The following is a 19,778-nucleotide window of genomic DNA, read 5'->3' as shown; positions in this document are numbered from 1 at the left end:
CTCGACCCGACTTTTGAGAAAGTCGGGTTTCGTGAAACCTGACCCGATCCTATAAAAATAAAAGTCGCTCAACCCTAATCTTGAGCGTTTGGCATGTGTTTGATGAGGGAAGAGGGTTTGCAGAGCTCAGAGGCGGGGTGTTCTTGTAAACAATCTTTTTTTTCCCTAACTTTACGTCTGCACATTGCGGCTAGCCAATCAAAGCGAAGGAAACACCCACAAAGTCCTGACACAACGGGTTGTGTCATTGACTGCTGAAATCACACGTCCTTCTCCATATAAATAGCAGACATCTTGTTTTAGCGCCATTTTGACACTGCAACAGCGCAGAGAGGCTGCTCCTGATGCTGGCACTGTTAACAACAAGATTTTAGCTAGTTAGTTAGGCGGTTGTATATCAGTCAGATAGTGTAGCTAGGTAGTGTCCAGTGTGGCTCTTAAATTTACTTTCCAGAACTTTTTCTGGCCATTGCTGAGGTCCATAGACAAAGCCAGCAGGGCACATGTCCTACAAGTGTGTCGTGCACTGCTTCTATTGTGCTCCATGCACGAGTATAGCATTCTAATTAATATTTTTTCACTAGCTAAATGTGAAACAGCCTGCTGTATCCCACCTTGTCATTTAAGGCTGTAGTGATATGAAACTGTCTGCAGACCTAAAGCACATTAAAAAAAATATATAATTTTTTCTGCTGCTAAATGTGAAACAGCCTGCTGCATCTCATGTTGTCATTTTGTGACAGTGATACGAACCTGTCTGCAGACCTAAGGCACATTAAAAAAAATTATAATTTTTCAGTTGCAAAAAGTTAGACAACCCGCTGTATCACACTTTGTCATTTTGTTGGGTTGAAATTAAGCTGTAGAGGCCTGATTTAGAGGTCACAAAAAATTATTCTGTTCCTAGTGTCATACAGTAGGGGACCTGACTTTAAAATAGTTTGTAGCACCTAGTGTGTTATAGAGGCCTGATCCATAAGTCACAAAAAAATTCTTTTGTTCCTAGTGTCAGACAGTAGGGCACCTCACTTTAAAATAGTTTGTAGCATCTAGTGTGTTATAGAGGCCTGATCCAAAGGCCACCAAAAAATTCTTGTGTTCCTAGTGTCATATAGTAGGGGACCTGACTTTAAAATTATTTGTAGCATAACTTCTTTGTCATACAGGCCTCATCCACACTCAAACATTTCTTTTTTCTGTGACTAACACGATACAGCATGCCATATTTCAACTTGGAATTTACTGTCGCTGAAATTCAGCTGTTTGCAGTGATGGTGCAGAGTTTAAAATCTAATTTTTTGTTGCTAATACAGCGCTCCTACCACACTATCTGAGCAACATGACTGGGAAAAAGTGAGGCCGTGGTGGAAGGGGAACTAGGCTTGGTGTTCAAGGTGTATGTGGGGTAGGTGGTAATGTTTGTGAAAGCACTAGTGAAGCAATGTCTTGTCCTATGCAAAGACAAATGACAACTTCTGTTACTGGACAGGCTACACCACTACTTTTCTTTGGCCTTGTGGATGATACCCAGAAAGAGCATGCACTCGAGTGGATGGCAAGTGCAGCTTCAAGTGGACTCTCCTCTTCGTCCACCTCAACATCACACCCAGTATAGTCCACAGATGTGGCACCCAAATTCTCCTTGCTTCCCCCCGCATCCCAACTCTCCAACCATACAACTGACTGCACGGAACCACAGATTGGTGAGTCTGAAGAGCCGTTCACACATTCTATGCAATGGTCATCAGAAGTGTACACAAAAGCTTTGCAGAGTCAAGAGGAGGAAATGTCCAACACTTTTTTAGCTTGGATCCGGGGCAGGACAAAGTAGGGTACAAACAACAACCTGACTCTCGTCATCAGACGTTAACCCCTAGGGGAGGTGATCCTGATGAGACTCATATCTGAGGCTCACGTGGACTGTACTGTGCTGTCAGGGCAAGAACAGGAAGAGGGTGACTCCAAGGGCGAGGAATGTGATAACACAGAGGATAATGATGATGAGGTGTTAGATTCCAGATGGCGTAAACATAGAGGCACACAGCTGAGTAGGTCATCTGAGGAGGAAGACGAGGAGGTTACATTCCGCCATACGTCGCAGACAAGTAGTGATGCAGCTACGACAAACAATGCATCATCAGCCACAACTTTCCTTGTGACCAGCAGCGTCCACAGTTCTGCAGCTTGCAGGGGTGGCAAGGATTGCCTAGCCTGTGCCTTTTTTGACACTGAAAAGGATGAGCCAACTCAACTAATCTGCCAACTTTGCAAAAAAAAAACTGAGTCGAGGTAAAAAGTGCAATAATTTCACTACTACATGTATGAACCTTCACATGCGCAATCAACATGCTTTACTGTGGGAATCCCACTGTGCAAAAATGTGGACCAGCGGACCACAACAACCGTTAGTTACCCCATCAATCACATCTGCTGCCTCTTCCTCCTGCTCTGTTACCGTGCGAACTATTGAGATGCAGGTCTTCGACCGCAGAACCTCGGGTTCTTTACCCGCTCCAGTTACGCTGGCTGAGAGCCAGCTGTCAGCTGTAAAGGAAGTGGACATGCCTGCTGTTTTTAGCTGATCTCAGAGAACGAGCACACCACAAGTTTCCCAATCCACCGTAACATCTTCACCTGCAGCTCTCTCATGGTCCAACAGTTTGTCCGGTTCACTGTACTCCGCCCTCTCTCAGCACTGCAGCCAGCCCACGGATCTGCAGTTGTGGTCACGTAAAAGACTGTTCCCTCCTATGCATGACAAAGCTAAAAGATTGAATTTCACCATCTCCAATCTGTTGGCCAAGCAAATGCTGCACTTCCGCCTGGTAGGTACAGACGGTTTCTGGGAGCTGATGGCCGTCACAATCCCCCAGTACCAATTGCCCAGTTGCCATTACTTTTCCAAGAAAGCTGTGTCTGCCCTACACCAGCATGTTGCAGACAACATCACCCATTCGTGACTAAATCTCTGTCTGCCAGGGTGCATTTCACCACAGACACTTGGACAAGTAAGCATGGCCAAGGGCGTTACATCTCGCTGACTGCGCACTGGGTGACTCCGGTGGCTGTAGAGACAGGCGCTGCTCCACAAGTCTGGGAATATCCAAGGTTTGCAGGACAAACCTCTACATTTAACACTTCCTCCACTGCTTCTGCCTCCTCTATCTCCTCTAGGGCCTCCACCTGTGGCCTCAACTTCTGCCTTAGCAAGACACACATTCCAACAGTGCAGAGAGGATCCCTACCACCTCCGTACTGCTCAGCCAGGGCTCACCACAATCAGGCAGTATTAAAATTGATATGCCTTAGAGATCACAGTCATATAGCTGAAGAGTTGTGGACAGCTCTCCAGGCTGAGATTGATCAATGGCTGTCTCCGCAAAACCGGCATCCAGGGAAGGCTGTGTCCGATAATGGTGGAAACCTGGTGGCCCTATGGTGAGGCAAGCTCACACACGTGCCTTGCATGGCTCACGTCCTCAACCTAGTGGTACAGCATTTTCTCCGCCACTATCCTGGCCTGGGTGAGCTGCTCCAGATAGCACGTAAGCTGTTTGCTCATTTCCGCCGTTCGCACACCTCTGGTCATTGACTTGCATCATTACAGAAGTTTTTGGCCATGCCAGTTGACAGGTTGATATACGTGGACCTTCATCAGTGTGCTAAATGTAGTGGTACACTTTGTAGGACCCCGGTGGTAATTACTTAATTTGCATCCACATAGAACGAACTGAACTGGGAAGTATATGCCAGCACTGGGCAGCAGGTCAGTCTGACTTGCGGGAGAGAAGGAAGCACGGACGTTACGCGGTATGCACCGCAAGTAGAGTCTACTTAGCACACTGATGAAGGTCCAGTGCAGACCGAAACGTTTGTGACTACTGTATGTACATTAAACAAACCCCCTTTTGCATCACAATGTATTGAAGTGTGCTAGTTGTTTATATTCCACATATTTGGGTGTAGTGGAAGACCTGTCAGTCCCTATTATACTATTTCTATTGTGGTGAGATTGATGCCACTTCTGTGGTGTGAATACCACATTGGTTTACATGTGAACACTCCTGGTTGGGTGTCCATCTGCTGGATTAGGTGTAATGAAAGACATGTCCATCCCTATTATACTATTTCTACTGTGGTGAAATCGCTGACACTTCTGTAGTGTAAAGCCATCGTTTGTTTAAATGTGAACACTCCTGGTTGGGTGTCCATCTGTTGGATTGGGTGTAGTGGAAGACCTGTCAGTCCCTATTATACTATTTCTACTCTTGTGAAATTGATGCCACTTCGGTGATGTAAGGCCATCATTTGTTTAAATGTGAAGACTCCTGGTTGGGTGTCCATCTGCTGGATTGGGTGTAGTGTAAGACCTGTTGGTCCCTATTATACTATTTCTACGCCCTCATTTGTTTAAATGTGAACACTCCTAGTTGGGTGTCCATCTGTTGGATTGGGTGTAGTGGAAGACCTGTCGGTCCTTATTATACTATGTCTACTCTCATGAAATTGATGCCACTTTTGTGGTGTCTGCCAATACTTTTAGGAAATGTGTACACTCCTGGTTGGGTGTCCATCTGCTGTATTGGGCGTAGTGGAAGACCTGTCGGTCCCTATTATACTTTCTATACTGAGGTGAAATTGATGCCACTTTGGTGGTGTCTGCCAATAATCTTTAGAAATGTGAACACTTCTGGTTGGGTGTCCATCTGTTGGATTGGGTGCAGTGGAAGACCTGTTGGTCCCTATTATACTATTTGCACTCTCGTGAAATTGATGCCACTTCTGTGGTGTAAGGCCCTCCTCATTTGTTTAAATGTGAACACTCCTGGTTGGGTGTCCATCTGCAGGATTGGATGTAGTGGAAGAACTATCGGTCCTTATTATACTATTTCTACTGTGGTGAAATTGATGCCACTTTGATGGTGTCTGACAATAATTTTTGGAAATGTGAACACTCCTGTTGGGTCTCCTTCATGCGTTTTTGCTGTAGCAGTAGGCCTCCGAGACCGTCAGGCCTCCACTTTCTTGGACTCAACTACCTTTATTACTATTCTTAAATTTTTCTGACAAAGGTAGTCTACAAAACTGATATTTGTGCCACCTGAGTGTGGCTCAGCATGAAAGCAGGTCGAGGTGTTGCATGTGGTATCAGGACTCCCAGCAAAGAAGGCCTTCACTAGTGTTGAGCATTCCGATACCGCAAGTATCGGGTATCGGCCGATATTTGCTGTATCGGAATTCCGATACCGAGATCCGATACTTTTGTGATATCGGGAATCGGTATCGGGATCGATATTAATGTGTAAAATAAAGAATAAAAATAAAAAATATTGATATACTCACCTCTCCGACGCAGCCTGGACCTTACCGATGTAACCGGCATCTTCCGTTCCTAAGAATGAGCGCTTGAAAGACCTTAGATGACGTCGCGGCTTGTGATTGGTCGCGTGGCGGTCACGTGACCGCTCACGCGACCAATCACAAGCCGCGATGTCATCTAAGGTCTTTCAAGCGCTCATTCTTAGGAACGGAAGATGCCGGTTACATCGGTAAGGTCCAGACTGCGTCGGAGAGGTGAGTATATCAATATTTTTTATTTTTATTCTTTATTTTACACATTAATATGGATCCCAGGGCCTGAAGGAGAGTTTCCTCTCCTTCAGACCCTGGAAACCATACAGGATACCTTCCGATACTTGGTGTCCCATTGACTTGTATTGGTATCGGGTATCGGTATCGGCGATATCCGATACTTTTCGGGTATTGGCCGATACTATCCGATACCGATACTTTCAAGTATCGGACGGTATCGCTCAACACTAGCCTTCACCAATCCCTCATCCACCTCGTCTTACTGTGAACTTCAATTGAAAGCAGTAAATGCTGTCCCAAACCCCAATACCTCATACCTGGCTGATTGCTGCAGTGCCATGATGCAATTTGTACTGTGGGTGAATTAAGACCACTTTCCTGATGTCTGTCCCTCATTTGATGTGTTTTGGCTGCATTTGGAGCTGTTATAAGGTGTTGTGCATTCGTTTGTTCTTGCCTCCCATTGACTGTAATGGCGTTCGGTTATGTTTGGCGAATGTTCAACAAATTAATCGGCGAATATTGCAAATTCGGCGTTCCTAATCTGAACCGAACATTGAAATATTTTCTCATCTCTATATGTCACAGTGCATGTGGGTTGAGGCAGGGAGACTAGTTGGCTAGGCTGGTCGCCAGCAGTTTCTAACCACCCCTTGAGGATTACTGACAGGTGTCTCCCTATACACTCATGTGGGGAGACACCTATTAGGGTCTAGATGGCATGTGACTGCATGCTTGCAAAGTGCATACTTGTAGTCATGTCTCCTCCTCTCCCAGCACTGGAGGATCCTCACAGGGCACGGTGCACATGATGCGAGGATTCACAAGTCTGCAGTCACAAATAGTGACTGCAGAGTTGTGTTGTTAGACCAGACAACTCCTTTAAATTCCCAGTGGAGCATCACATGGCATATAAGTCTCTCTACACCAATTTGGAGCACTCCACAAGGAGAAACTTTACACCTTAGAATCTGTCACAAAAAGTAGTCAAGAGATGGAAACATCCACTAATTAGACACTATTAATTATAGTTCACTAAATTATATTGATGATTAGACATGTGATAGATATAAAACCGGGAGGACAGTGGGAGACTGTACAGATAGTGACTGTGATTCACCTGTTGTAGTCATTCCTATGATGTCAGTCCGTTGCAGTATTTCACAATCCTGCTGGTTCCTCAGTTCAGCCAGCCGATTGATTAGTATTTGGTACTCATCTTCTAGTTTAAAGATGTCTGAGCGAATCGCTTTCAAAACTGTCTGTCTCCACATTCTATAGGAGGAATAAAACATGACTGATGCAATCACACTGAAAGTATAGTTAGCTCTAATTAGGAATATAGTTATGTGTTTGACACTGGTATTTACAAATTGGCTACACAATGAATACAGGAAGCTCTGATTACATGACGAGTCTTATGCTGGCCATACACATTTAAGGGATATTGGGCGAACGGTGCTTCTGTCGATCATTCATATGACAACCTTCTAAGAAAACTCATCCATACACAGGAGCACTCAATCGGCTGAGTGCTCCTGTGTTCTTGTATTTTTCATGAGAAAGCTGACAAAAGAAATGTCAATCTGCATCTTTTCTCTGGGAAAACAATGTGATTGACTTTCTGAAATCAGACATACGCGTTCCACATCTAACCTGAATACAAGTTGGAGGTGCCCCTATACACATTAGACTGTTGGTCGAATCTATCGGTGGGTTCGGTCGACATTAGTCTATTGTGTACGGGGACTTTATGGGTAGGTACAAGTTACCCTTCTGAAATGTAATATTCTGTTCTTGCTGTATTAGGAAGAGAGTAATGAACTTCATGCCTGGAACGGATCTGCCACATGATGGACACCAACGGACCCCATTTATTTATAATGTGATCTGTCAGAATTTAGACATGATGCCAGTCATTTTACCAGAGAAAAATAACTCAGCGTTCTGCACTGTTCCAGTGAATAATTTGAGCACCTTGACAGACACCATCATGAGTTAATGCTGCACAATGTGTTCCAGTAATAATACCATCTGCTATTGAGACTCCACATTTGGACTTCTAACTATCACAAATGGAGTTTTCTAGATATTATCAGAAGTGGAACCTGCTGTGTTACCCCATAAAATTTCCATGTCTGAAGCGGTTTCTGTGTCGCTACCTGAGTCAGAGCACAATACTATAAATTTTAGGCTATGTTACCATGCTGCTGCAGCGCCCCAGAGTCTGGTCGTTGCAGTAACGTCGCTCTTCCACCAGGGGGAGTGATGGTACGTCTGATTGCACTAAAAGAGTTCACCTTGCAGGTATCACAGACACCCATTACACTTCACACCGGCCGCCAGGGGGAGCAAAAGGTCCTATCTACTAGGCCACTCCTCACACATGGGTAAAACTGGGGGTTGGATAGGAAGTTAGGGAGAAAGTAGTTGGGGAGAGTTCGAGAGAGGACCTGTCAGGGGTGGGATCCTGACAGCGGCCTAGCACAGACAGATCGTTATGGAGCCGTGCCTGTGCCTTACAGCAGCAGACTCCTAAGAAAGGACACGAAGCAAAGCATATTGTGGAGAAGTGAGAAACGGGATCACAGCACAAAGGAGATAGAACCAGAAGGAGTCGTGCCTCAAGATCAGCAACATCCTTCTGAGGCGCGTAGCCGGCGGCCGGAACGCCGAGGAGGTAATAGACTCTACGCATTACTTCGAACTACGGCCGGGCAGTTAACTTTAGGTTGGCTGTCTCACCTTTACACCTAACGAAGACAACGGAGGCAATTGTGGGAGAGGGGCGCCTCTAGGGTCCCTATAAAATAACTCCAGGCCTACCCCGTCATACGGGTGCGTCCTATCCATATCATCTGGGCGACGGAGAGAGAAAGAACAGAAACGTACACGACAGTTGTGAGGACTATCCCGTGGTGCTCAGCAGGGAAGTACTACAACACCCAGGCGCTAGTAGGAAGGCTCCTGATTTCCACCTGCAAAGGGAACTCTGGATGTGCCTTCGGACCGGCCGGTCTCAGCCAGCCTTGTTAGCAGTGCTCTGGATTGCGGATGCCGAAGCCTTCAGTAAAGAGGTAAAGAGACTGCAACCCTGTGCCCTCGTTATTTACCGCAACCTACACCATCACCTACACCTTTTATTGGGCGCCCCTTAGCAGGGCCACAGACCGGGTCGGGCCACCGTGACATTCCTAGAACCGAGAGACCCGGTACCGGGTACCCCGCTGCCCTGCGTCTGGGGGCTGCTCCAACTTGGCGTCATGAACAGGATCTACTTAAGCCTGAGGAATCAGGTCATGTGTGCCTTAGAACTGTGACTGAATTGTGCTGAATCGTGATTTATTGCAAAGACTGAGTATTGCTATTTGCCGCCAAAATCCGCCATTGCCGCGCTGTGTTGGGCACGAGGGGAGGAGCCATAGCTTCGTGGGCTAAAAGAGCGCGGAACAAGAAGACGCAGTGAGGTGCCGATTCCGGAAGAGGAACCCCGACTTCCACCAGGTTAGCAGAGGGGAGGAGCGGCCATGTCTGATCCAGAAGGAGAGGAGGCGGCGGTCGCAGCCGCAGACTCGGGGGCACCTCTGGGCCCCGCAGTAGGCGCAGCTGCTGGCCTTGTACCACCGCCGGGTTCCGCAGAGCTTGCCGCCCCCAGCAGCCAGCCGGATACTGCAGCAGCTACAGCAGCCATAATGCCCTTTTCTATGCCGTACCTACCGGGAGCAGCCTGGCTCCCGCAATACTCTGGAGAATCACATACATTAACTGACTTTAAAGAAGGGATCTGCAGCCTGCTTGAGTTTTATCCCCTGACAGAGCCTCAGAAAGTTCATATGATAACAGGCCAACTCTTTGGAGCGGCTCTGAGGGAAGTGAAGTCCTGGCCCGCCGCGGATAAGAGAACTGCGCAGCAGGTCTTTGCAAAGCTTAAAGCCACCTTTGACACCCGCACTGCTACAGAAATTAAATTGACGTTCTATGGGTGCAAGCAGAGGCCGCAGGATAGCTTATGGGACTATGCCCTTAATCTCCAGGAGGCACTGCGGGCCATCAAACAGAATGACCCAAACAGCATGCAAGATGAGGATAAACTCCTGAAAGAGCGGTTCATCGAGGGGCTCCTGTGCAGTCACCAAAGGGCCCAACTGCACTTCCTGGCCATGCAGAATCCAGACCTGACTTTCGCGCAATTCAAAGATAAAGCCATCCAGGTGCTACAGGAGCGACAGCCCAGCCGTGCAGTACTTCCCCTGCGTCAAGCTCTCATGTATCACCAGGAGCTCCACTGCCCTTTTGTCTCCACCCAAGTACTCAAAACTGGTTTTAATGATTATTTTGGTGAGAATTGCCACAGAATGTTTTATACATTCTTTATTGCAAACATGTTAAGATTTCGCAAAAAAAAAAAATGCGTATATGGGAAAAAGATACCCAAAAATGCACGATTCAATAGTGTCTTTTATGACACAGCATGGAGGAGCCTCAAAGTATCTGTGCATGATTACAGCTGCGCTCCCACTATACTGAGCGGTGACTCACAGAGAGCCATTATACGAGATTGCAATGTGCTTAAAACTTAATTTTCTCTGTGTAGCCGCACTTCAAGTCAGCCAGTTCCTCAGTGTTTTAAAGCTATTTACCTGAAGGATAACTCAATATCTGCAGGTAAATAGCACTTTTGGTGATATCCCTTTACGTCCATTACAATAACTGATTATTAACAATCATTCAGAGGTTACAATGAAAAATGTATTTTCTTCTTCCCAACTTATTCCATTTTTGAATATTTAATGCACTTGAATGTTTCAGATAATAAACTACCTTTTATAGACAAAGATTACCCAAGTAAGTGCAAACTGATTGCATTTAGTAAAGTAAAATGCTGTTCAGCCCTTCGTGAAAAAGGTATTGGCTGGGACATGTGCAAAGATGCCAACATTTTGCACATTTTCCAGTTGCGTCAAGATTTTGAGACATTTTAAGCAGTTTTACACCACAATTCTGATGAAAATTGCTTGATCAATCTGCCCTTATACACTATTATTACTTCAGACAATATACAGACAACACAGCAAATGCTCACATACTCTGAGAAAGTATGTTGGCGTTCTGGGGTCCGGGGTGCTGCATCTACAGTATATTGGTTAGTCTTTAACATTATTGAGGGTAAATACCATTTTTTACTATACCCACTTCCTATACATTTTCCTGTGATTTTCCTGTGTAGGACTTTTTCCTCCTCCTATATGCCTTTTAATAGTTTTCGCTAATACATGGTTTCATTTTTTTGTGTTAGTTAAAATATGTTTTTAATTCAACATTCCAGTGTCTATTCACATTTTTGAGTAGGATTTATATAATGAAATAATGAATATTCACACATATAATGTGTATTGATTAAGCTTCTTTGTTACTCTGACGTTTGTATTAGAAATAAATCGTCCGTACCTGTACATTTCCCAACGCTTATAAATCGGAATAGCACAAATATCTGAGATCTTTTTATATTCGTCTTCACTCATGATTTTCATTTTTAGCAGCTCTACTTTCATTTTCTGACGGAGTTTAATTTCTTTTTCTTTTATCTGAGAGAGAAAGATAAGATTAGATTTAATTAAAATAAATATTATAAATTAGAGCACTAAGTTCAGGGCAGCGGAGATTTTTTCACATTACATTACTGTCAGAAATGTAGCCTGTGAAAAAGCTACTCTGGCAATGAGTGCTAGCCAGGACCCAAATTATATAGGAGATGGGAGTGGCTAACAGTGCACAGCTGAGAGCCTTAACTCAGGAAAGCTTCCAGGAGCTCTCAACTGAGCAGATTAACCCCTGCATTGCTAAAATAAATTTACACCATTTAATATGAAGATGAAGTGCTTCTAATCAGTGCAGAGGTAGGAGAAATCAGATGCTGTGGTCTTCTGGCTCCTGTCTGTCGCTGTAAACGTGTGACACTGTGTGGAGCAATACAGTATATTGTCCTTTAAAGTTCACCAGTGTTTTATTAAAATGGTTAGATCATGAAGTCATCCCCTGTCATTATTAACCCCTTAGAGACAGAACCAATTTAGGCCTTTATGACCAAAACCCATTTTTCAAATCTTACTTGTCACTTCATGAGGTAATTGCTTATGCATACAGTTGTGCTCAAAAGTTTACATACCCCAGCAGAAGTTTTGCTTTCTTGGCCTTTTTTTTGCAGAGAATGTGAATGGCAGTTTTACCATCTGAGAAAATAAAGAACCTCATCCACAAAACCGCAAAAGACTTCAAGCTGTCATTGATGTTAGAGGGGGCAATATATGGTAAAAAGAATTGGGGTATGTGAACTTTTGATCAGGGTCATTTGGATGATTTGGGTTGTGATTATGATTTAAAAAGAGAAAACACAGTAGTTTGACAATAAATGGCTTCAACCAACCACTAACCATTAGTGGAGAAAAAGTTTTGGTGTTATCTTTCATATTCTCTGAAAAATGTCCAAGAAAGCAAAAATTCTGCCAGGGTATGTAAACTTTTGAGCACAACTATAATTCAGAGATTCTGAGGTCATTTTGTTCCTTACAAATCAAAGGTTGTATTCGTGGTACATTTAGGTATATACAGTGGGGCAAAAAAGTATTTAGTCAGTCAGCAATAGTGCAAGTTCCACCACTTAAAAAGATGAGAGGCGTCTGTAATTTACATCATAGGTAGACCTCAACTATGGGAGACAAACTGAGAAAAAAAAATCCAGAAAATCACATTGTCTGTTTTTTTATCATTTTATTTGCATATTATGGTGGAAAATAAGTATTTGGTCAGAAACAAAATTTCATCTCAATACTTTGTAATATATCCTTTGTTGGCAATGACAGAGGTCAAACGTTTTCTGTAAGTCTTCACAAGGTTGCCACACACTGTTGTTGGTATGTTGGCCCATTCCTCCATGCAGATCTCCTCTAGAGCAGTGATGTTTTTGGCTTTTCGCTTGGCAACACGGACTTTCAACTCCCTCCAAAGGTTTTCTATAGGGTTGAGATCTGGAGACTGGCTAGGCCACTCCAGGACCTTGAAATGCTTCTTACGAAGCCACTCCTTCGTTGCCCTGGCGGTGTGCTTTGGATCATTGTCATGTTGAAAGACCCAGCCACGTTTCATCTTCAATGCCCTTTCTGATGGAAGGAGGTTTGCACTCAAAATCTCACGATACATGGCCCCATTCATTCTTTCATGTACCCGGATCAGTCGTCCTGGCCCCTTTGCAGAGAAACAGCCCCAAAGCATGATGTTTCCACCACCATGCTTTACAGTAGGTATGGTGTTGGATGGATGCAACTCAGTATTCTTTTTCCTCCAAACACGACAAGTTGTGTTTCTACCAAACAGTTCCAGTTTGGTTTCATCAGACCATAGGACATTCTCCCAAAACTCCTCTGGATCATCCAAATGCTCTCTAGCAAACTTCAGACGGGCCCGGACATGTACTGGCTTAAGCAGTGGGACACGTCTGGCACTGCAGGATCTGAGTCCATGGTGGCGTAGTGTGTTACTTATGGTAGGCCTTGTTACATTGGTCCCAGCTCTCTGCAGTTCATTCACTAGGTCCCCCCGCGTGGTTCTGGGATTTTTGCTCACCATTCTTGTGATCATTCTGACCCCACGGGGTGGGATTTTGCGTGGAGCCCCAGATCGAGGGAGATTATCAGTGGTCTTGAATGTCTTCCATTTTCTAATTATTGCTCCCACTGTTGATTTCTTCACTCCAAGCTGGTTGGCTATTGCAGATTCAGTCTTCCCAGCCTGGTGCAGGGCTACAATTTTGTTTCTGGTGTCCTTTGACAGCTCTTTGGTCTTCACCATAGTGGAGTTTGGAGTCAGACTGTTTGAGGGTGTGCACAGGTGTCTTTTTATACTGATAACAAGTTTAAACAGGTGCCATTACTACAGGTAATGAGTGGAGGAAAGAGGAGACTCTTAAAGAAGAAGTTACAGGTCTGTGAGAGCCAGAAATCTTGATTGTTTGTTTCTGACCAAATACTTATTTTCCACCATAATATGCAAATAAAATGATAAAAAAACAGACAATGTGATTTTCTGGATTTTTGTTTCTCAGTTTGTCTCCCATAGTTGAGGTCTACCTATGATGTAAATTACAGACGCCTCTCATCTTTTTAAGTGGTGGAACTTGCAGTATTGCTGACTGACTAAATACTTTTTTGCCCCACTGTATGTTTTGCATTTATTTATGAAAATATTTGAAATTAAACATATCACACAAAAAAAGTTAATACTATTTACCATTATTTACCATATCTTTCAAACTTCGGTTTATTTTGTTAGGGTATTAAAACTTTAGCATCAAATTTTAATTTTTTCAACAAAGTTTACAGAACCTATAAATGTTACGGCTCTACTTATCTTTGAAGAAATTTTAAAGGGCCTGTCCAGGTGCATTTGCCTCGGGTGCAGCCAGCACAGGGTGCCATTGTTAATAAGCAATGTGTCAGTTATAGCTAATAAGGGCAGACAGAATGGCGATTATAACTACCAACGGTGGGCAGTGTGGCAGTTATTGCTAATAAGGGTGGACAGTGTGGAAGTAATAGTTATAGTTCATAAGGGCAAAGAGTGGTAGTTATCTATTATATAATTGTCTAAGGGTTACTTCCGTCTTTCTGTCTGTCTGTCTGTAACGGAAATCCCAAGTCGCTGATTGGTCGCGGCAAAACAGCCATGACCAATCAGCGACGGGCATAGTCCGGCAGCAAAATGGCCACTCCTTCCTCCCCGCAGTCAATGCCCGCTCCATAATCCCCTCCAGTCAGGCCTCACACAGGGTTAATGGCAGCGTTAATGAACCGCGTTATGCCGCGGTGCAATGCACTCCGTTAACGCAGCTATTAACCCTGTGTGACCAACTTTTTACTATTGATGCTGCGTATGCAGCATTAATAGTAAAAAGATCTAATGTTACAAATAATAATAATAAAACAAAAAGGTTATTCTCACCTTCCGACGTTGCGCGCTGTCCTCGGCAGTGCAAGCGGCAGGTTCCGGTGCCAAGGATGCTATGCGAGAAGGACCTGCCATGACATCACAGTCATGTGACCGCGACGTCATCACAGGTCCTGCGCTAATACCAACCCTGGGACCGGAAGCTGCCGCGTGCACTGCACACAGGCGCCAGGACTTCAAGGGGCCTTTCGAAAGGTGAGTATATGTTTATTTTTTATTTTAAGTCTTTTTGAACCACGCATATAGTGCCCACATTGCTATATACTACATGGGCTGTGTTACATACTCCGTGGGCTCTGTTATATACTACATCTGTGTGCTATATACAATGTAGCTGGGCAATATACAACGTGACTGTGCAATATACAACGTGACTGTTCAATATACTACATGGCTGTGCAATATACTACGTGCTCTGTGTTATATACTACGTAGCTGTGCAATATACTATGTGGCTGTGTCGGTTCTGTTATATACTACGTCGACTGCAATATACTACGTGGCTCTGTTATATACTACGTAGCTCTGCAATATACTACGTGCCTCTACAATATACTAAGTGGCTATGTTATATTCTACGTGGCTCTGCTATATACTACGTCGCTGATCAATATACTACATAGCTGTGCAATACACTACGTAGCTGTGCAATCCACTACGTGACTGTGTTATATACTACGTGGCTGTGCAATATACTACATGCCTGTGCAATATACTACGTGGCTCTACAATATACTACGTGGCTTTGTTATATACTACGTGGCTCTGCTATATACTACGTGGCTGACCAATATACTACGTGCCTGTGCAATACACTACGTGGCTATGTTATATACTACGTGACTGTGTTATATACTATGTAGCTCTGCTATATACTACGTACGCTGTGTTACATACTACGTAGCTCTGTTATATACTACGTCGGTTGTGTTATATACTACGTCACTGTGCAATATAGTACGTAGCCTGTGCTATATACTACCTACATATTCTAGAGTACCCGATACGTTAGAATCGGGCCACCATCTAGTATTTCATAAAGGAGAATGCAATATTTTATAGGAAAGGACAGTGTGTAGGCATGTACCATAAGACAGTGTACGGATCATGTTTTTTGGAGGGATCAAAGTGTGATGCAATAAATTATTCAGGCGCACAGCATAGGGCAGGCATTTATATTCAGGGACATTATAGTTTTATTTTTAAGGACAACATGTCGGGGTGTGCTGCGGAAAACAGGAGAATATGGAAGTCTGCAGAGATAATCTGTGAATGTGAAAGGTCAAAAATTAAAGAAAGAGACTCAAATCAAAGAAGGTGTCACCTATAAAGGCATCTGAATGTAAATGTTTATTTGTAATACTGACTACGTCTCATCAGTACGATGATTCCTCTACACTCTCTGACAGAAGTTATGTCGCTTATCCATGTTATGCAAATAAAAGCTTATAACCTGACGTTAAATTTATCCATTGGTAGTATAAATTATTCTTTTGAAAGCTGAAACCCTCCGAAATGTGGTTTAGGTTACACACTCACACACTCGCTGACACTCCAACTTCTCCACCATGGCCAAGACCACACAGCTGTCTAAGGACACCAGAGACAAAATTGTAGACCTGCACCTGCACAAGGCTGGGAAGGGCTACAGGACAACAGGCAAGCAGCTTGGTGAGAAGGCAACAACTGTTGGTACAATTATTAGAAAATGGAAGAAACACAAGATGACTGACAATCTTTCTCGGTCTAGGGCTCTATGCCAGGTCTCGACTCATATGCTAAGGATGATTCTGAGAAAGGTCGGAAATCAGAACAGAACTACATGGGAGGTCCACAGCTAGGATCACAGTCTCAAACATTACCATTAGTAACACTCTACGCCATCATGAATTAAAATTCTGCAGGACATGCAACGTCCCCCAGCTCATGCCAGCACATGTATAAGCACGTTTGAAGTTCACCAACCAGATGATGGATGAACCAGAGGAGGCATGGGAGAAGGTCATGTAGTCAGATGAATAGAACTTTTTGGTAACAACTCCACTCAAAATGTTTGGAAGAAGAAAAAGGATGAGTACAACCACAAGAACACCATCCCAACAGTTGATCATGGAGGTGGAAATATCATATTTTAGGGGTTCTTTTCTGCAAATCGGACAGTACAACTGCACCATATTGAAGGAGGAATAGATGGATTCATTTATCGTGAGATTTTGGCCAACGACCACCTTTCCTAAGTAAGAGCATTGAAGATGGGTTGTGGCTGGGTCTTCCAGTATAACAATGACTCAAAACACAGAGCCTAAGGAGTGGCTCCATGAGAAGCATTTCAACGTCCTGGAGTGGCATATCCAGCCTCCAGACCTGAACCCAATAGAAAAACTTTGGAGGGAGCTGAAACTCTATGCTGCCCAGTGACATCGCCGAAACCTGACAGATCTGGAGAAGATCTGAATGGAGGAGTGGGCCAAAATTCCTATGGCAATGTGTGCAAAATTAGTGAAAAACTTCAGGAAACGTCTGACCTCTGTAATTTCAAACAAAGGCTTCTGTACCAAATATTAGATTCTTCTATTGCATCAAATACTTATTTCATGCAATAAAATGCAAATTAATTATGTAAATATCAGCCAATGTGATTTTATGGATTTTTTTTTACACTCTGTCTCTCCAGTTGAAGTGTATCTACAATAAAACTTACAGACCTCTCCATTCTTTGTAAGTGGGAAAGCTTGCAAAATCGACAGTGTATCTGTCTGTATAATACTTATTTTCCCCACTGTATATGTTCAGTTGTGGCAAAGTCGTAAAAAGTAGGAGCTAAGAACTGAAGACCCCTAATGATGGCTCTAGAAACGTGGACCTTAAGGGATTAAGAAGGAATGTCTTTTGGTTCTGAAGTTTTTGGCCTGGCGATGAGTCAGCGTAGTCAGACGTTCCGGGCTAAATACCAAAAGAGCACGTAGTAAGCCAAGGGAAAATATGAAGTCATAAGTCAGGTCACATTCCAGGGTCAGAATACCAGAGAAATAGTGGATAAGCGAAGGGGCAATAACAGGATAGCATTTTTAGGCTTCACAAGACAACCTAAAGTTCATTAATATAATGAGACTTGAAAGACTCCTTTGTTAAATTAAAGAGGACTTTCAGGGTTTTAAAATTCTAGCAACATGTGATAAAATAAAATAAAACCTATATTAATTTGTTAAAGGGGTTTTCCACATTCAAACAACCGGCTCCCTAACATATTTATAGTCCCCCCATGGTGTGAGATTTAATGGAATTATACACCTTCAAAAAAGTGGTGAGCTCATTCACTTCACTTGTAATACAGAATAAATCAATCATAAAACCATTGCTATGGCCTTATCTCCAAATTGTTCTAGGAGTTTTTTTTTCTGCATGATAACACCAGGCTGCATGTTGCTCATGCATCTGTGTACAGCCTGTGTGCCTTAAATGTATTACCAATGCCAGCACCATCATTGTACTTATCTACCATCAAACACATACAGTATAGGACGTCTTTGGTCGGCATATGTAAAGAAAGCTGCCAGCAGCGGATCATGATGATTTGAGTACCCAAGTGTGGCAGAACAATAATTAATAATCCCATGCGGGAAGTAAGCGGTTCAATGCATTCCTATGGGTGCAGAATCGCAGCGATTCTGCACAAAGAAGTGACATGCTGCGGGTTGTAAACCGCTGCGTTTCTGCGCGTTTTTTCCCGCAGCATGTGCACAGCGGTTTGCGGTTTCCATAGGGTTTACATGTAAATGTAAACACAATGGAAACTGCTGCGGACCCGCAGCATCAAAATCGCGGCGGTTCCGCGGTAAAAACCGCAAAGTGTGAACATGGCCTAACTCTGTGTCCTGTGAACTCAAGAGGAGAGGGACCAACCAGCTTGTTATCAGCACACAGATAAAAAAAACCTTTTATCTCTGATGGTATGGGATTTTATTAGTACCTTTGGAATAGGGCAGCTTACACATCTATCTTGAAGGGCACTATCGAAGCTGAGCATTTTATAGAGGGTTTAGAAAAACATTGTCACGATGTAACTCTCACGCTGTGACCATAGGAAAGTTGGGAAAGAAGGACCCTATACTGTCCCTTAATGTAGGGAAGCCCTAGTCTATCCCTAACCCCAGGGTTACTCCTGAAGGTGGAGCTGCCCGGTTCTTGCACCTCTCTGTGCTGCTCTCAAAATGCTACGCAGCTCCCACCTTACTCAGGTATAACAAGGGGTAACACCACCTGGACAAACAGGGGAAAATCAAGGCACAAGCAAACAACAGGTATACAGGATAAAATACAAAGGGAAAATGGGTGCACAGTAATGAGGCAGAAAAGCAACACGAAAGAATGCCAAAAAATGGGAAGGAAGAGGTACTCACAACAAAACACATACAACAACCAAGAACCGAATGAAGATTCTATTGCTCGCATGGAGAGAAACCAGACACCAGACACAGGTTAAATAGAATATTGTGATTCCAATAAGCAGCATAGCCAATAGACCACAAGGAACTCTAATCCCTTTCCATGCAACAAGAAATCTGTTAACTCATGAATGACCGTGAAGATTTAAAGCAGACTTGTGCTCAGCTAATCGCTGCGATCTTCTAACCTCAGATGTAAGACAGGTCCTAGCAGAATGTGACATATTCATGACACATATTCTCCCATTCAGGCAATGTCTGCTTCATTGAATCCATTTCAACAGCATGGTTTTACAAAAGAAGAGTTTGGGTAATGAATCTATCACCAATAGAAAACATTTGGGGCATTGTGAAACGAAAAATCCAGAAAAGAAGACACAATAATTTTGAACGGCTAGAATCCTACATCAGACAAGAATGGGACAACATAACTCCCCCAAAACTCCAGCAATTGGCCACCTCCTTGGTCTACAGATTGTTGTAAAAGGAAGAGGTGATGCTACACAGTTATTTTTTTAAATGAAATGAAAAATAATTCATTTTCAACATCTGATCTGAGTTCTATGCTCTGCTATGAAAAAACATGGCTGCAGGAGAGTTCCAAATCATTGCTTTCTTGTTTTCTTTACATTGTAAGAGCATCTCAGCTTTTTTATTTAACTAGGGTTGTACACATATGAATATACAAGTACAGTACATACAGTATGAATATACAGTAGATAACAGAAAATTCTGAGAAAT

The 19,778-nt window shown here is 43.5% G+C and overlaps 1 protein-coding gene across 8 annotated transcripts in view; it reads right to left on the bottom strand.

Moving 5' to 3' along the window:
• The window catches only part of LOC143782307 (NFX1-type zinc finger-containing protein 1-like), a 197,424-nt gene that overhangs the window by 51,586 nt on the left and 126,060 nt on the right, over positions 1–19,778 (bottom strand). For all 8 annotated transcript variants that reach the window (XM_077269622.1, XM_077269626.1, XM_077269623.1 and 5 more), the window contains 2 exons: positions 11,041–11,177; positions 6,713–6,867 (listed from right to left, as the gene is read on the bottom strand). In XM_077269622.1, the coding sequence (XP_077125737.1) occupies positions 6,713–6,867; positions 11,041–11,177 (292 nt within the window). The remainder of the gene's footprint in view (positions 1–6,712; positions 6,868–11,040; positions 11,178–19,778) is intronic.

This window comes from Ranitomeya variabilis, chromosome 6 (assembly GCF_051348905.1).
Source record: "Ranitomeya variabilis isolate aRanVar5 chromosome 6, aRanVar5.hap1, whole genome shotgun sequence".
Classification (NCBI taxonomy): domain Eukaryota; kingdom Metazoa; phylum Chordata; class Amphibia; order Anura; family Dendrobatidae; genus Ranitomeya; species Ranitomeya variabilis.
Note: the sequence above shows the minus strand (reverse complement) of the source record. Positions and strands in the feature narration are given on the sequence as shown.